The following is a 20144-nucleotide window of genomic DNA, read 5'->3' on the forward strand; positions in this document are numbered from 1 at the left end:
TTGCTGATATCAGCAATTGTATTCTTGATATCAGCAATTATGGGTTAAATGTCACAACAGCATTTTTTTTTTATATAGATTTATTTATTTATTTTTACCATTCCCTTTCAGCGTTGTTATAAGCTACTGTAATATCAATGTCTAGTATTACTGTGTAGCACAACCACTTAAAGACCATTACATTACACAATGGAGGTGAACATAGAGATGAATGGGTGGTTGCTCTTTGTTTAATTCTATATTTGTTTTATACTGATGAGCCAATGCTGGGGAAGATCACAAAATGAAATAAAACATAGCAGCTTCAACAGCACTCAACAGCACCAACTATATTTTCAACAAAGTAAACACAAAAGACAGAAAATCCCCCCAGTCACATTGTTACCTTTGGTGAACAACAAAACCTCATATATAGATAAACAAACATATATATATATATATATATATATATATATATATATATATATATATATATATATATATATATATATATCATGTAAATAAATATTTTGTAGCCGCACTTTCACTTGTCAAGTATTTAGACAGGACTATTTATTGTACTTGTACTTGTACTGGGATTTTCACGCACAACCATTTCTAGGGTTTACAAAGAATGGTGTGAAAAGGGAAAAACATCCAGTATGCGGCAGTCCTGTGGGCGAAAATGCCTTGTTGATGCTAGAGGTCAGAGGAGAATGGGCCGACTGATTCAAGCTGATAGAAGAGCAACTTTGACTGAAATAACCACTCGTTACAACCGAGCTATGCAGCAAAGCATTTGTGAAGCCACAACACGTACAACCTTGAGGCGGATGGGCTACAACAGCAGAAGACCCCACCGGGTACCACTCATCTCCACTACAAATAGGAAAAAGAGGCTACAATTTGCACAAGCTCACCAAAATTGGACAGTTGAAGACTGGAAAATTGTTGCCTGGTCTGATGAGTCTCGATTTCTGTTGAGACATTCAAATGGTAGAGTCAGAATTTGGCGTAAACAGAATGAGAACATGGATCCATCATGCCTTGTTACCACTGTGCAGGCTGGTGGTGGTGGTGTAATGGTGTGGGGGATGTTTTCTTGGCACACTTTAGGCCCCTTAGTGCCAATTGGGCATCGTTTAAATGCCACGGCCTACCTGAGCATTGTTTCTGACCATGTCCATCCCTTTATGACCACCATGTACCCATCCTCTGATGGCTACTTCCAGCAGGATAATGCACCATGTCACAAAGGTCGAATCATTTCAAATTGGTTTCTTGAACATGACAATGAGTTCACTGTACTAAACTGGCCCCCACAGTCACCAGATCTCAACCCAATAGAGCATCTTTGGGATGTGGTGGAACGGGAGCTTCGTGCCCTGGATGTGCATCCCACAAATCTCCATCAACTGCAAGATGCTATCCTATCAATATGGGCCAACATTTCTAAAGAATGCTTTCAGCACCTTGTTGAATCAATGCCACGTAGAATTAAGGCGAAAGGGGGTCAAACACAGTATTAGTATGGTGTTCCTAATAATCCTTTAGTTGAGTGTATATATATATATATTACCCAATAACCATCACTGTGTATGTCTTTGAATCCTAGTGCAGATATCATGGATCCTTTCCTCTATTGATTCCCTCTGCCTTTTTCTCTCTCGCTTTCTTGATCTCTCCCTCTCTTCAGGTCTTGAAGCTCCTGATCATTGCGTGGGACCGCCGGCTGATCTTCACTATCGGGACTTCCAACACCACGGGGGAGTCGGACACAGTGGTCTGGAACGAAATCCACCACAAGACCGAGTTCGGATCCAACCTGACAGGACATGGCTACCCTGACCCCAACTACCTAGACAATGTCTTGACAGAGCTTTCCACTCAAGGGGTGGGTGAGGAGGCCCTGAAGGACTGAGGCCCTGAAGACAACTTTTAATGCATATGAGAGTAAAAATCCTGGAATTCAGATGATCACCTGTTTTTAGATTTGTTTAGCGTCTGGCTAAAAATGGCATAAACAGACTGCATAAGAAGGAACATAACGATTTACTCTCATTTCTGACTGCTTTCGTTCTCTATGCCTTGGACTTGCAAAATATTGCCAAAATTCAAACTGAAAAAAACATTAAAAGAGGTTGAATACATGGAGGAGTTCTAGGTGGAGTTGAAAGGTTGCTGCAAGTCAAGGGGTAGGGCAGAATCCTTTAGCTTCAGTGACAGACACTGAAGAGGAATAAAGGGGAAAAGTATAAATCTTGTGATTTATGAAAGATGTCCAGACTGGTGCAACTATATTAGTGAGGAGCAGCAAGACTGCTTTTATAGTTTAAAAACTTTGGAAATCTTTGGAAATAAGAAATGTTTGGAACTGTGATGTAATTGATGGTTTATATAAGGGATGCAAGGTTTTGATTGCTTGGTTTTTTAATAACTTTTGGCTGCTTTTGGAGTCCAGCTGGCTTTCAGTATAGCAAAACTGAAAATTGGACCACATTTGTTTTGCCAAAGGAATGGGGAGAAATATACAGCCCATTACTGTTTATGCACAAAAATGAAAAATAAGCTGAATACAGGATTATTATATAAATCAAACTAATGCATTATGCAATTAGATGTAATATAGAAAGAATGGAATGATGTACTCAGAGATTTCACTTTAATCCTGTTGTCCCTACATTGAGATGGTAGTGGCAAATAACAACTGAGTAGAGCTGCAATTCTTGTTTCAGCATGTGTGTAGCAGCTCCCTACTTAAAACTAGACATTTACCACTGGTCCAGCTTCACTTGGACACTAGTGGGTCAGGAAACTAATGACACTGTCAGCTTCGAAGCAACTAAGATCAGGTATTTAACGGCAATGTCAGCATGCTGTAAATCAGCTTTTGATATGAAATGGATGTAGTCACCCATTGGCTATATCAGGCATAATACCTATGACCCTATCAAGATTGATCTCCAGGGAGCACAGCGCAGTGTCTGTGTATGAATCTGCAGCTATTACAATCAGTCAGACTTACCTTCATGATATTTCATTCATGCTACTAGTAAATAAATAACTATGTAAGGAGATGTTCATATGACCCTTCTGCAAACTGCAGTGTTGCACTGAGCTCCAAAAAATGCCAACAGGGGAGGTTTATGAAAATACTGTTTTACCTGGGAAAGTAATAAGTGTTGTATCCCTAATATACTCATTGACAGTATATTTATGTATGCAAATGTAGACAAAGAGCCCAGGGGCAAAATACATTGCTTGACCCAAGAACAGCAGTTTTTTTTAGTTTTTATTCTAGTGCAGTAATGGGGAAAGAGCAAGTCAATTGTATCAGCTTTAGACTGTACTGTACATGACTGAAGCATCTACTGAGCTTCAGAGTTTCACCAGTTCTCTATCTTATTCATCCGACGAAGTCTGGATGAAAAACTAGGACCATTATGCTGTGGACTGTAGTCCCACCAGACAGGAAACATGAAAATATTAACCTAACAACAAAAGCATAAGGATTTAATGTAAACCCTTTAGTTTAGGGATTTTAAAATGACCATTTATAAATGTTATACAAGTGCAAATACAGAAGCCTTGAGAGACTACTGAAAGAAACTAATATCCATTAATACATGCTTCTTAACACAACCTAGATTGTACACCTGCAGAAAAACTGGTGTCAATGTGTGATCATGTGTATTGTGCATTAATAAATGGTCATTCACATCCCCTGACTCTTAAACTTATTTTATCATTAAACTGTAGTACTTCAAACAGTATATTTGTAGAGATTACAGACCAGACAAACCTGTAATTGTGGCAAGTTTTGATGTATGCAGTATTATCACAGTTCTACACAGTTGATGTATAGCATTTAACGTACAGAATTAAATGTACATTTGCTGTGTGCTGTATGTGTACAGGATTTGTTTTTGTTTAGTTATTTCCTCTTCCACATTGGGTAAAGCAAATCCTTTAAGTGATCCACATACACATTTTGAAGCCAAAGAGCTTGAAAGGTCTCCGTCTATTGGCATGTTTATTTAGCTTCATCTTACTGTGATAATTTGGTCCTGCTCTGGCTGTAGAATGGCTTATTTTAGGGAGGCCATACGATAATATTTAATCCTTTTTCAAATGTGTCTTAATTTCATTATTTAAAAAAAATTATATATGGAAAATGAAGGGATTAATATAATCCATAATATGTAACCCCTTTGTCATCTGGTTTTGCCTGTAATCTTGTAATACTGTTTAATTTTGATGAATCATTGTCTTCCTTACTACTGTTATTCAGCAGATCTTCCATTAACAAGCTTTTAATTTAAAGATTTGTCTTTAAACATATCAGCCATCTGCTGGTTTAGCTTGTTCTTTTTTGTTATGTTAAAAGCGTCCTGTATGGCTTCAACAAGATATATATACATTTTAAGGAGTGGTTTTACCTTTCAACTTCAAGCTGAATTAAGCAAGGCCTGAGAGGTGAATTTATTTTTTTACACTCTTCTGTATGATTAACAAAAAAAAAAACTGGCAATTTGTCAGTAAGTCAGGGACTGTTAAAGAAAGTGTATGGAATTGTAAATGTAATATCTAATACACAATAGTCTTAGAAGCAACATTTGCTACTGTTTTTACTTTTATGTTGAAATCAGTAGATATTTTCTGAAAATAAATATGTACTATTATTAGTAAGGGGATGCAGCACCAATGAAAAGATGGCAAACGATTTTGTGCCATTTAACTTCTAATGTAAGAATCTCAAGATTACATTATTAGCCTCTATATCGTGTAAAGATTAAATTCATATTTTGCATGAAAGAGAGGGAACAGCAATTCAGTATGTTCATCTTAAGAACAACAGTGTATACATTTTGGAAGAATGATAAATTAGAGAGAATTAGAGGCGGACAGACATTTTTATTAACTGGATCCCACCGCCAATGCAGTGTGTATTGTCCTAACATACTAGGCATGTGTTTTTCTCCAGATCTTACATAATATATTGATTATTTTCATCTTAAAGTATCGCATTATTATTTTACTTTTTCTTCAGTATCATTCATATTTTTAAACTCCTGATATTCATAAATATTTTCTCATTTAAGAACACCATTGAGTTCCTTTTTCTTCTTGAACACTTTTGCACCATTGCAGTTTTCTCTTGGTACCACCCACTTTATTATTATTATTATTATTAACAATAATATAATTAATTCCACAGTTTGACCATGATGATGAGTGTAGGGGACTAGGGGACTGGAAGTAGAGGATGTATGAGTCTAAATTTCATTCACTTTGTGGTGAATAACTGCTATATGTCAGGCTTCCACTGTTCTTTTGTGTCGGCTTTTACAAGTACTGGGACCACTGTAGTGATTTTCAGTTTCACTATCACTCAGGTTTCCTTGCTTCCCCCCCCCCAGCTCTAAGAAAATCTTTCAGCAGCCATTATTCTTAATATGAATTTTTATAAAAATCACAGAATTTGAAGTAGGCATAGAAAGTTACAAGTTGTCTCCTAATTTGAACACTAACCAATTACAGTGGACTTCAGAGTCATTCTTGGCTGTGCAAAATTACATGGAGAATAAGATATAAGATCACCATGGCTTTTTAAATTAATCTCAGTACAGGTGTCCTGCATGCTTTGTGGTGCTTTCTTGAGAATTGTTTGGCAGTTTGTTTGAAGAAACAAAAGCTCTGTTCACTTTTTCTTCTAGTTAACAATTGCAACAAAAAAAAATGCAATTCTGACCAGTGCAGAATGTGGCAGCAGCCTGATCAAAGCAGGATATAGGGAGGAGAAACCTCAAACACCCAGAAATGTTGAGTTCACTTTTTTCAAGCAAAATCAAGCACTTCTTCCTGATAACTCAATCAAGGCCTCAGTCTATGACATGGTCATGACAGGTCACTTGATTCACTTGCACACTGGTCGACTGCGTGTTAACGGGTTTCTGAAGAGGCGCATCAGTATAAACATTTAAGTGCATCCAGGGATGTTTTACTGTTGCATAAGTGAGATCTGGGTTTTGTAAGATGCCTGTAATTGTAACTGCAAATGATAGTGCCAATCATAATAGGACCGTTATTGTGCTGTGTGTGCTATTCATCCTTGTTTAGTTAAAATTCCAGAAAGATTATGCACATCCCTTCATAGCGTTTCAAAGAATTTTCCTAAGGTTTCACACAGCGAGGATAGGGTGGGCATTTTACTAAGTTTGCCTGTTCTGTAGATCAGCCTTTGAAAGAGGTTTGTTTCTTACGTTCTGCTTGTGCGCATTGAAAGTGCTCGTTTTGAACCAAGATAAATGAAAGCCATGCAGATGTTTGGCCTACTTTTCTAATAATTATGACAGTAAGATAATGTACATCAAGAAATAAGTAAATATAAGATTTAACTGAATAAAAACATACTTGGAAAATACTGTTGAGATGCAAGATTTAGGACATTGTTTCAAACAATAAAGGGCTTCTTATTTTACTAGTCTTGGTTGAAATATTATATTGATCTTGTTGCATGTTTGTGTGTTTCTTGTGAAATAAATGTTCCCTTACCAGAGGGTTTGTTTGATTTCTGTCTCCTCTCTTTCTTACATTTGAAGAATAAATACTTTGGCCTTATATTATTATTATTATTATTATTATTATTTAGCAGATGGCCTTATCCAGGGTGACTTACAAAACATAAGGCATTATAAAAGTGTAAAGAATTACAGATAAAAACATAGTAAAAATTACAAGTTCAAAATTACATAAGTGCATAAGAAAATATACAATTAATACAAATCAGTAGTGAAGATGGCAGCATCACTTACTATTTTGACAGCTGGAAGTCCCACCCTCCCTACATACCATAGACCGGAACGCCCACCTCACCTTCTGGTTACCCCCACCTTTGAACCAGAACTTCTCTCTCCTTCCCATCACCCCCAGGGTTACCCTTTGACCCTCCCTTGTCAGCCATGTTGGATGATATCGGCCATATTGGATGTCAGCAATCTTGGTTGATCTCGGCCATCTTGGATATCAGCCATTTGTAAGGTCATAGGTCATCTGGTAAGATGGTAGCCATTTTGCTAGGGTGACTTCCATCATGGTGAGGGTCTGAGGGTACCTCACCCTGCTGGTGTGGAGGTGTAATGCATAAACTGTGTTTTTAAGGTTATATTGTTTTCTGTCAGGGCCCTCAAACTGCGGCAAGGGTTTTTTTTATAAGACAGTCATTAGACAATGCTAGCCATATATTATCATGCATGCCTGATAATATTGTTTGGTGTTATAGTTGCATGCAGCCGTTCTACAAAGAACTGAAGTTAAAATACCCTTTTATTAAATGTATAGAGGGGTTGCCTGAAACATTTAATGATGATGAATTACTGCCCTGTGATAAAGTAAACATGTTGATCATTGATGATCTTATGGAAAGGGCATGTGAAAGCGATGAACTTGAAAAAGCCTTCACTAAATACCTGCACCACAGAAACCTCAGTATTTTATATATTGTACAGAATGTATTTTGTCAGGGACATAAAAGTAGAACTATTACTTTAAACAGCAAATATATGGTTATTTTCAAAAACCCGAGAGATAAATTACAGATCACCACATTAGCACGACAGATGTATCCAGGCAAATCTCAATATTTTTGAACCGGAAATTCTCTCTCCTTCCCAGCACCCCCCTGGGTTACTCTTTGACCCTCCCTATGTACCTTTGAACCGGAACTCCTCTCTGCTTCCCGGCACCCCCTGAGTTACCCTTTTGACCCTCCCTGTCAGCCATCTTGGATGATATCAGCCATTTTGGATGTCAGCCATCTTGGCTGATATCGGCCATTTGTAAGGTCACAGGTCATCTGGTAAGATGGTAGCCATTTTGTTAGGGTGACATCCATCATGGTGAGTGTCCAAGGGCACCTCACCCTGCTGGTGTTGGAGGTGTAATGTTTAATAGCATAAACTGTGTTTTTAAGGTTATATTGTTTTATGATACTGTGTTGGTAAATTAAAAAATAAGAAAACAAAACTTTTATATATTTTAGGTTATGTTTTATGATACTGTTTTAGTAAATAAAAAGAGAATAAGAAAATATTTTTTATATTTTATTTAAGGTTATAATGTTTAATTATTCGTTTTAGTAAATTAAAAAATAAGAAAAATAAGTTTTATATATATATATTAGGTTATATTGTATACATTTGAGAAAAATAAAAGTTGTAAATACACATATATATTTTAATTTAGATTATAATGTTTGATTATACTGTTTTAGTAAATTAAAAAATAAGAAAAATAAACATTTTATATATATTTAAGGTTATATTGTTTTATGATACTGTTTTAGTAAATTAAAAAAGAAAAATGAATATTTACCCAGAGTGGGATTTGAACCCACATGGACATACGTCCATGTGTTTTCAGTTTATAGGTTTAATGATTAGGCTTAGGATGATACTGTGTTGGCAAAATAAATTAAGAAATCTATAGACTTACATTTATTGCATGTCATTACATACATATTTAAGCAAACACAGATAAACACACATGCCTATATCTCTTTAGTTTATATTTATCAATAGACACTAAAGACAAATACACCACTTTTCTTAGAGAACAACAGTGAAATGTATAGAATTATATCTGTACATTTTGACCAGCCCTGTACTTATTATATTTGTTACATTAGTGAATGATATATAGATTATGTTTTATTTATCAATAGACACTAAAGACATGTACACCACTTTTCTTAGAGAGACACAGTGAAGCACTATTTGTGAGTACTCATATGTATAAAATAATATATAATATATGTATATATAATATCATTTGTTTGTGCTCAAATGTATAGAATTAATAAAATACACACACACACACACACACACACACACACACAATGGTGACTTTTATTGTGACAAACAAGCATTTTACAACATGGAACATAGTCAGAAGTAGAAAGAGATACTCCAAAAAATGTTGTACAGATACTTGTAATTAATTTCTGGTTCACAACACCAACATTGGACAGAAAGAAACACTGACCTGTACGGAGTAATGTCATTCCATAACATTTCCAGCATATTCCATATATATTCTATTAAGTCTTTCACTGTTGGCTCCTTTTTCAAAGTTATACCTGATTCTGGCAACAAAGTACATCAGGTATCTATTGTAAATAAAGTGAGAAACACTTACGTTTATATTCCTTTGAAAATACCTTATTTTTCAAACCTACAAATACATGGTGACAACTGCAAGCATGAAACACATACAAAACACAGAAATAGGGACCACATTGCAAGGATATAATAAGCACAAATGGTATTTTACTGCAAATTTTAAGTTTTGTAAAATTATTTATATAACTTCTAGGAGTAATCTGCAAACTACATAGTGAAAATGCAATCAGTCTTCAGGAAACACATACAGCAGACAGAAATAAGCACAATGTCATATTTATATGACCCAAAACTGCATTCTACTAAACCCTGAAACTCTGAAAAATCACTACAAACTCTATGTTTTGTAAAATGGCTTATTTCACAGACACAGAACCAAATAGGCTTCACCCTCAACATAGTCCAACAATTACACAAAGTATGATGTAAACTTAAAGGTTTACCAGTAGTACAGGGGTATTATTAATCTATTCATGCAACTTTTAGACACTTGTCTAATACAGAGCTAACAACTGCATTGACAGCGGGTAGCAGGGCTTAGACAATGCTGTTCGCTGGGGTTTAAAATGACTCTGTAGGCCAGGGCTTCAAAACCTTACCCCATTTTAACATGGTCAAATTAGCCTCCAACCCCTAAAATACTAAGACATGTTTTTTGTATCATATGTATCATGTTGTATTACTATGTACATTAATGTGGTTTATACTTTTGATTTAATTTGACATAATTTTATCATATTTTTAAGTACAAATTCATATATAAATAACAAATACTATATAATAATAATAATAATAATAATAATAATAATAATAATAATAATAATAATAATGCAAAAACATATTAAGCAATCATATTTTTACAAAATAATATATATAAAATAACAATATCATAATAATAATAATAATAATAATAATAATAATAATAATTTAAAAACATATTAAACAAAACTCAGCCTGACTTTGTCACAACCGCAGGATGGGGAACCTCTGCTGTAGACCCTCATCCACTCTGTCAACAGTTTGTAGGTGACTTGTAACACAAGGGCAGAAACATGAAAACTCAGTCTTGGTGGGGAGTTTCTGTCCAGTGGTCTGATCTGATACAACTTTCTACTACATTTCATATTCTATTAAAATAGAACAAATTAGTAGTTCATAAAAAAAGTGTTAAATCTGCTACTCTTATGAGTGTCTCTACAGCCCCTCATTGCTCCCTTGCATTACAGAGCATGACACGTGCTCTTCACATTGAAATTCACATTCATGTTGATGTAGGACTCGTCAACACAAAAATACATGAAATACATAAACAATACAAACATTAAGAACAGAAACCACTTTCAATCTGACATTTCACAGTATAGAAATTAAATAAATTTGAATTACCTCATGGCTTTCCTCAGGCTCGGAGCCAGGCCCGGTCTTGCCATCAGCGTTAGAAGCTGAGCGCTCTGTGTAAGTTTAGAGTATAGTTCAGCTGTGAGCGGTGGAGAGGGGAAAGGGAGATGCAGAGCAGGCAAAGTGTCTGTGAGACGGGTCTCTGTCCTGCTTGCAGAGCCACTCTTATCTGAAATGGCACTGGACACACCCAAAGCAGCAACGTCCCCATCCAGCAGGTCCTTAAGAGAGGACACTGTCAAATTTAACATTCAATAAAAGTCAACTGTTTTGACCATTTTCAGTTGAATTAATCCTCAGCATCAAATGCATTGAGACCGTACACAGCTTTCAGTTGCCTTGTACTTTAAGATATGTTGTATATTTCGGCTACCCTGTTATTGCTTGAATAAAATGTTATTTTATGAGAGCAGTAAGAAAAAGGGGGAACAAAGATATATAATTGAATTAATAATTTTAAGCACTCTTGCTATTAGAAATAACTAAGATGAAGGCATAAACTGGCTATCTAGTAAGTGTTTAAAAATAAATGGTTTTCTGTGAGTGTGCTAAAGAATTGAACTTCTCATTTCTGTCATTACAGTGAACTAACTGGAATACGTAGTTTATACCTAACAATTGCTTAGAATGAAATGCTTTTCTTTATGAAATGTAAGATGAGTGCTCAGAATAATTAGACATCTATATTTCGACCCGGGCTTGATTATGTTGATATTTTATGGCTGTGCTTTGCCATTAATCCAGATTTTACCTTGTTCTCTAGGGGTTGGTTTCAGAGCATGATTAGCACTAGTTTAAGTACATTACTCAGAATATGGCACTCACCATTGTTTGGTATACAAAATGATTTAGCCTGAAGGACAATAAACCATTGGTATATAGTACTATACTAGGTTAGCAAAAGTAATTTACCCATGTACATAAACAACTTACAGTCTGAATTAAACCTTCTTGGCTCTGTCTCACATGTACCAACTTTTAAAATCTCAATTTGACTTACTAGTAAAAGCTACAAGGTTAGAGGGATTTAACCAAAGACAAAGAACTGTCTATTTTTTTAATTAAACCGTAATCATTTTTGCCATTATCAATATATTGAATACCTAAAATGTGCAAATTTGTTTCCTTATGAGACTAGTGAAGGCTTAAAAGTGATAATAAAAAGAAAGAAATGTGTCAATATTGGTCTCTTAAAGGGAACTGTATAGAAACAAATCATTTGTGCTATTAAAATAAGTAAACTGAATATGGCACACAAAGACTGTGCGGCAATAATTTAACTGCTCTGTAGTAAAAGCCATGAGACCGGGTCTGATTACATATTCCTTCTTTTATTGTTATTCTTAGTTTTCTCTCTGGATTAGTGTCCTGGAGAAGGACAGCACATACTTATCAGATTGGGTGGGAAATGGCAGAGCCCTGAATGCGGATATCAGTCGCAAGCGATGGCTACGTTCTAGATAAAGCCCTACAACCAGGCCTGGCCATAACATCCCAACGACAGAGCCACAGAGATTCCAGTACTCAGATTGTTTTTTTAAATTATTTAAAACAATCCTATACTTTCCCACTCTATATTGATACATGTACATTAAGTAAAAAAATAAACACACTTTGATGTTGTGGTATTGCATGAGCATTTCACTTATTTTCTACGGATTATATTTGGTTAGAAATGTTCAGTCCTGATCATTTAGACAATCTCATTCTTAAACATGAACTATTTATCTAAATTGTGTATATATGGATTACCTTTAAATATATGTATATCTTACTGTCTGTCTATCTACATGGAATGAGTATTTTGTACTTTATTATTTTACCATGCTACACTTACTATGCTCTCTTGTAATCTTAGTCTGTATTGCAGTTTGGGGTGTACAGTATTTCACCCTATTCAAACAAAACAGTTATTCAGTTATTCAATCTTCAGATTAACATTTTTTGTTTTAAAACAATGTAAACAAGTTGAAATCTTTTTAAAAAACATTTCAAGGTAAACATGTTTATACTGGTTTATCCACAGAGAGATATATGACTGGCACAGGTATTCTTCTAGCACATGTACACCTAACAAAGAACCATAACATGGCATGATGATAAAACATGATATACATAGAATGTTAAGTGATATAACACCATGGTTTTGTGTAAAAACAATGAATGGTCATGTTAGCACCGAAGGCTTTTGAAGTAGGAGGGGAGGCCTTTGTTTGATAATTGTAGTAAAGAAACTGAAACTTTGAAGGCAATTATTTCTGTCTCTGTGAAGAGTAATATGTCTGGGCTAGCTTTGTCCCTCTGTATGTCTGGCTTCCTGTAGGAGATTTCAGACCAAAGCTGCTACACTGTCCTCTCACTCTTGAGCTGGAAAATGCTGCTCTGGCTGCTTCTTAAAGCTTTTCCGAATGCAGTAAATCATTGTGGGTCTAAACTTCATCCTGTGTCTACAAGCTAGAGATGCTCTTGATTCCTTCATGTGAATGGAAACTATTCACTCCATTATAGAACAAATAACATATCAAAGGTAATATTTGGTCATAAAGTCATGGCCTTATATGGGGTAAACCATGAAATATTGTACAAACTAATGGAAAAAACAGTATTGTGGGTTTCTAAAATTCATGAAAATATACTATATATTAAACACAGTGACAATTGGGAACTATTAAAATATGTAATTAGCTTTAATGTAATTATAAATATTGTCTACCAGTAGTTATGATACACACATTTTGTTAAAATGTCATACATGAGCTGATGTCCTTAATAATAATAATAATAATAATAATAATAATAATAATAATAATAATAGAGAAAGTCAAGAAAGAACATAATGAATGAAAGAACCCAACACACACAAAATGAAAAAATATATAGCCCATTCTATGAGTGCCTCTGTATTTCACACTAGGAATGCTTCAAGGCTATTAATGATTAGAACAAATGTACTAACAAGTAGAGAACAACATTACAGCTATACCAAATCCTGATTTGAAAACATTCATGAGAAAAGCTGAATAGTCACCTTCTGTGGATATAAAAAGGTTAAATAGGTTATTGTGTGTGTTGGGTTCTTTCAGGCTAAATCATTTTGTATACCAAACAACAGTGAGTGCCATATTCTGAGTAATGTACTTAAACTTTTATGAACTACTAATTTGTTCTGTTTTAATAGAGTATGAAATGTAGTAGAAAGTTGTATCAGATCAGACCACTGGACAGAAACACCCACCAAGACTGAGTTTTCATGTTTCTGCCCTTGTGTTACAAGTCACCTACAAACTTGACAGAGTGGTCTACAGCAGAGGTTCCCCATCCTGCGGTTGTGACAAAGTTTTGTTTAATATGTTTTTAAATTATTATTATTATTATTATTATTATTATTATTATTATTATTATATTGTTATTTTATATATATTATTTTGTAAGTAAAAATATGATTGCTTAATATGTTTTTGCATTATTATTATTATTATTATTATTATTATTATATAGTATTTGTTATTTATATATGAATTTGTACTTAAAAATATGATAAAATTATGTCAAATTAAATCAAAAGTATAAACCACATTAATGTACATAGTAATACAACATGATACATATGATACAAAAAACATGTCTTAGTATTTTAGGGGTTGGAGGCTAATTTGACCATGTTAAAATGGGGTAAGGTTTTGAAGCCCTGGCCTACAGAGTCATTTTAAACCCCAGCGAACAGCATTGTCTAAGCCCTGCTACCCGCTGTCAATGCAGTTGTTAGCTCTGTATTAGACAAGTGTCTAAAAGTTGCATGAATAGATTAATAATACCCCTGTACTACTGGTAAACCTTTAAGTTTACATCATACTTTGTGTAATTGTTGGACTATATTGAGGGTGAAGCCTATTTGGTTCTGTGTCTGTGAAATAAGCCATTTTACAAAACATAGAGTTTGTAGTGATTTTTCAGAGTTTCAGGGTTTAGTAGAATGCAGTTTTGGGTCATATAAATATGACATTGTGCTTATTTCTGTCTGCTGTATGTGTTTCCTGAAGACTGATTGCATTTTCACTATGTAGTTTGCAGATTACTCCTAGAAGTTATATAAATAATTTTACAAAACTTAAAATTTGCAGTAAAATACCATTTGTGCTTATTATATCCTTGCAATGTGGTCCCTATTTCTGTGTTTTGTATGTGTTTCATGCTTGCAGTTGTCACCATGTATTTGTAGGTTTGAAAAATAAGGTATTTTCAAAGGAATATAAACTTAAGTGTTTCTCACTTTATTTACAATAGATACCTGATGTACTGTGTTGCCAGAATCAGGTATAACTTTGAAAAAGGAGCCAACAGTGAAAGACTTAATAGAATATATATGGAATATGCTGGAAATGTTATGGAATGACATTACTCCGTACAGGTCAGTGTTTCTTTCTGTCCAATGTTGGTGTTGTGAACCAGAAATTAATTACAAGTATCTGTACAACATTTTTTGGAGTATCTCTTTCTACTTCTGACTATGTTCCATGTTGTAAAATGCTTGTTTGTCACAATAAAAGTCACCATTGTGTGTGTGTGTGTGTGTGTGTATTTTATTAATTCTATACATTTGAGCACAAACAAATGATATTATATATACATATATTATATATTATTTTATACATATGAGTACTCACAAATAGTGCTTCACTGTGTCTCTCTAAGAAAAGTGGTGTACATGTCTTTAGTGTCTATTGATAAATAAAACATAATCTATATATCATTCACTAATGTAACAAATATAATAAGTACAGGGCTGGTCAAAATGTACAGATATAATTCTATACATTTCACTGTTGTTCTCTAAGAAAAGTGGTGTATTTGTCTTTAGTGTCTATTGATAAATATAAACTAAAGAGATATAGGCATGTGTGTTTATCTGTGTTTGCTTAAATATGTATGTAATGACATGCAATAAATGTAAGTCTATAGATTTCTTAATTTATTTTGCCAACACAGTATCATCTTAAGCCTAATCATTAAAACCTATAAACTGAAAACACATGGACGTATGTCCATGTGGGTTCAAATCCCACTCTGGGTAAATATTCATTTTTCTTTTTTAATAAAACAGTATCATAAAACAATATAACCTTAAATATATATAAAATGTTTATTTTTCTTATTTTTTAATTTACTAAAACAGTATAATCAAACATTATAATCTAAATTAAAATATATATGTGTATTTACAACTTTTATTTTTCTCAAATGTATACAATATAACCTAATATATATATAAAACTTATTTTTCTTATTTTTTAATTTACTAAAACGACTAATTAAACATTATAACCTAAAATAAAATATAAAAAAATATTTTCTTATTCTCTTTTTATTTACTAAAACAGTATCATAAAACATAACCTAAAATATATAAAAGTTTTATTTTCTTATTTTTTAATTTACCAACACAGTATCATAAAACAATATAACCTTAAAAACACAGTTTATGCTATTAAACATTACACCTCCAATACCAGCAGGGTGAGGTGCCCTTGGACACTCACCATGATGGATGTCACCCTAACAAAATGGCTACCATCTTACCAGATGACCTGTGACCTTACAAACCGATATCAGCCAAGATGGCTGACATCCAAAATGGCTGATATCATCCAAGATGGCTGACAGGGAGGGTCAAAGGGTAACTCAGGGGGTGCCGGGAAGCAGAGAGGAGTTCCGGTTCAAAGGTACATAGGGAGGGTCAAAGAGTAACCCAGGGGGGTGCTGGGAAGGAGAGAGAATTTCCGGTTCAAAAATATTGAGATTTGCCTGGATACATCTGTCGCGCTAATGTGGTGATCTGTAATTTATCTCTCAGGTTTTTGAAAATAACCATATATTTGCTGTTTAAAGTAATAGTTCTACTTTTACGTCCCTGACAAAACACATTCTGTACAATATATAAAATACTGAGGTTTCTGTGGTGCAGGTATTTAGTGAAGGCTTTTTCAAGTTCATCGCTATCACATGCCCTTTCCATAAGATTATCAATGATCAACATGTTTACTTTATCACAGGGCAGTAATTCATCATCATTAAATGTTTCAGGCAACCCCTCTATACATTTAATAAAAGGGTATTTTAATTTCAGTTCTTTGTAGAACGGCTGCATGCAACTATAACACCAAACAATATTATCAGGCATGCATGATAATATATGGCTAGCATTGTCTAATGACTGTCTTATAAAAAAAACCCTTGCCGCAGTTTGAGGGCCCTGACAGAAAACAATATAACCTTAAAAACACAGTTTATGCATTACACCTCCACACCAGCAGGGTGAGGTACCCTCGGACCCTCACCATGATGAATGTCACCCTAGCAAAATGGCTACCATCTTACCAGATGACCTATGACCTTACAAATGGTAACAAAATGGCTACCATCTTACCAGATGACCTATGACCTTACAAATGGCTGACATCCATGATGGCCGATATCAACCAAGATGGCTGACATCCAATATGGCCGATATCATCCAAGATGGCTGACAAGGGAGGGTCAAAGGGTAACCCTGGGGGGTGATGCGAAGGAGAGAGAAGTTCCGGTTCAACGGTGGGGGTAACCGGAAGGTGAGGTGGGCCTTCCAGTCTATGGTACGTAGGGAGGGCGGGACTTCCAGCCGTCAAAATAGTAAGTGATGCCGCCATCTTCACTACTCAAGTCCTGCATCCTAGATTTGTGAGCTAATAATTGATTGAAACAAGATATGAAGTCATAGTTAATAGCTCAGGGGAAGGGGACATAGGCATTATAAACAAAATAAACAACACGAGTACTAGCAATGTAAAAGCAAGTTGTACAATAAAAAACAGATATCAAGTGCAATTTAACAGGAGAGCTGAGCCCCACAGGGGAATAACAGCAAAGTTACAGGTACAGTCTGAATAGGTGTGTATTGAGAAAGCACCGGAAGGAGGTCAGGGATTCTGTTGTTCTGATTTCAGTGGGAAGGTCCTTCCACCACTTAGGGGCCAGGGATGAAATGGAGTGGGCTCTGGAGGAAGGAGAGTGCAGAGGAGGGAAAGTTAATCTTCTGGTGCAGGAAGACTGGAGATGACTGGAGGGAATGTACGGAGAGGTCAGGGTCTGAAGGTAGCTCAGTGCAGTCTGGTTGAGACAACGGTAGGTGAGGGTCAATGTCTTGAACTGGATGCGTGCCGGTATCGGGAGCCAGTGGGGGGAGCAGAGCAGTGACGTAGCGTGTGCGAATTGGTGCAGAGAGAACACCAGATGAGCAGCAGCATTCTGGATGAGCTGGAGTGGGCAGGTAGTAGTTGCCAAAAGGTTTGCGCAGAGGGGTATGTGCGGCGCAAATCAATCAATTTTTATTTGTATAGCTCCCTTAGCTGGGTAGCCACAGAAAACTTCACAGACTGGTAAACATACAACAAATGTACAGCAAAATAAAATAATACATAAATAATACAATAAAGTAAAATAAAAATAGACCGTTATGCAGTTTACATGATCAAAAATATTACCATTTAGGCACAGAGGAGAGAAAAACAAAAAACTCCTATGGATGGCATGTAGGAGAAAATAAATATCTGGGGATCCACGGCTTAGGGCCTAGGCCTAATGGTTGGCTCCCCTCCAGGCAGTATAATTGTTACAGCAGCATGGAGATCAGAAAGTTCTTAATTGGTGCTGCTGGCTGTGGTCTTCCCTCTGGTGGGGGCCTCTCGCCTGCCTTCGGGGGTGGGGGGGAGTTGGACTATCAACAGTCCTTGGGTGACAATGGCTCATCAGACATTTGGGGTGTGGATGCTCCGTTGGCCCTCCGTGGTGGGGTGCCTCTGAGGAGGGTTGTGCCTCATCGGGCTTGCACGGTGGGAAGGTCTAAAACTAAGGTCTAAATAAATAAGGTGGGAAGGTCTAAAAATAGACCAGATAGGATCCTTGGATCACTTAGTTACTAATGGACACCAAACAAGCATGATGGGTTAAATGGCCTCCTCTCGTTTGTAAACTTTCTTATGTTTTACACAAAGGGAATATCAATTTTCCTGAACACCTATAAGGCAACACGGGCAAGAACAGACCTCAGGGATTAAATGAAAGTAATGACTGAGCTTGAGAAATTCAAGATAAATGATGGTTGGGTGCCCTACAGCAGAGGTTCCCAAACTGTGGGGTGTGCCCCCCTGGGGGGGCACAAGAGCCTTTATGGGGGGGCGCGGGGAAAGAGCTGAATGTGTAAAAAGTCAAGACGAGACATCCCTGAGGGGATCTGACAACTGTTGATTGCCGTCCTGCTGAAATTGCATTGGATAAACTGATCTCTTTTGCATCAACCTGTCTCTGTGAAACGACTTATTCTACTTACACACATTAAAAACAAACTGTACTGTCTCGACTCACAAGAGTGGAAATTGGGTCTCGGTTACTGGATTCTTCTATATCCAGTCCTGGCCAATCAGAATACAGGATTGTCAGGTAGCAGTGTCTGTGAAAGCCGCTAATTGGTAGTTTCAGATGAAAATACACAGCAGTTTATATGAGGTGATAATTACGGTAAAATAAATACATGAAAATAACTTGCAGCTCCAAAATGTCATCGAGTGGGAAATGAGCTTGCCAGGACTCTCTGCTGCAATATTTTGGAAACGCATTAACAAAAAATACATTAAATGCGAAATAATGCAATGTGAAAATTTTTGCAATTGCAAGAAGTTCAGAACATGCACATGCTTTAAAATAAAAATCAATATTATTATTATTTTATTATTATTATTATTTTAACTGTCAAATGTTAGATTCACTTGTCGATAGTGGCCATCTTTAATGAATAGTTAAATTTTCGACTATTCAGTCACATCCTTAAGACCTAATTTGACTTCCTTTCGATTTAAAGTGTGACTGATCAAGATGTTTTCCCTGGCAGTTAGGTATTCCAACCACTGTATTGAGACAGTCAAAAAGGTATTTTGTCAAGCCCGATAGCTGTCAGAAGTGGTTACGGCTATAGTGCTTTTTGCAAGAAATTGGCTCGATACATTTTCAAACGCTATGAGACGCTATGGTCACGAATTGCAAAGGGTCGATAACCTCGGCTCTAAACTTGGCATCTTTAAGGATCATCACATCGTTTTTACAATAGGCAATCTCCTCTCTGAAATCAAAAACATCCCACTTAACCATATTGTACCATTTAAAGCATTCTGCCCTCTCATGAGACATCATGGTCTCAACCCCATAATAACAAGCAAGTGGGTAGGATCCCCTATAATTCTGAGTGGCCTTCATGTTGACAACATGATAGAACCAACCTTTCTACTGAGCCTCAAAACCCAGAGCTTTAGGCTCAATTTCATGGGGAGGAAATTCATTGAGCCTATGTAACGTTGCTTGAAAGTTCCATCGGTGAAACACATTATTTTGCTAATCTGCACTATAATTTTAGGAGTCACCCCATTTTCCACCAGATACTTAATCAAAAGGTAAGAATCATAACCCTTAGCATTGTGCACAATAAAAGTGTAATTGAGGTATTTTGGACAGCGGTACATTATAAAGAAATTGCTGACACCCCTCCCCACTGGCCGACCACTC

At 35.8% G+C, this 20144-nt stretch overlaps 1 protein-coding gene across 1 annotated transcript in view; it reads left to right on the top strand.

The window, feature by feature from the left end:
• dtx1 (deltex 1, E3 ubiquitin ligase) overlaps positions 1–6550 on the top strand; it is a 193872-nt gene extending 187322 nt beyond the window's left edge. The window contains exon 10 of the mRNA XM_066688937.1: positions 1676–6550. Within this exon, the coding sequence (XP_066545034.1) occupies positions 1676–1900 (225 nt within the window). The 3' untranslated portion in view covers positions 1901–6550. The remainder of the gene's footprint in view (positions 1–1675) is intronic.
• The last annotated feature ends 13594 nt before the right edge of the window (positions 6551–20144 follow it).

The sequence above is a fragment of the Amia ocellicauda genome, chromosome 17, assembly GCF_036373705.1.
Source record: "Amia ocellicauda isolate fAmiCal2 chromosome 17, fAmiCal2.hap1, whole genome shotgun sequence".
NCBI classification, from domain to species: domain Eukaryota; kingdom Metazoa; phylum Chordata; class Actinopteri; order Amiiformes; family Amiidae; genus Amia; species Amia ocellicauda.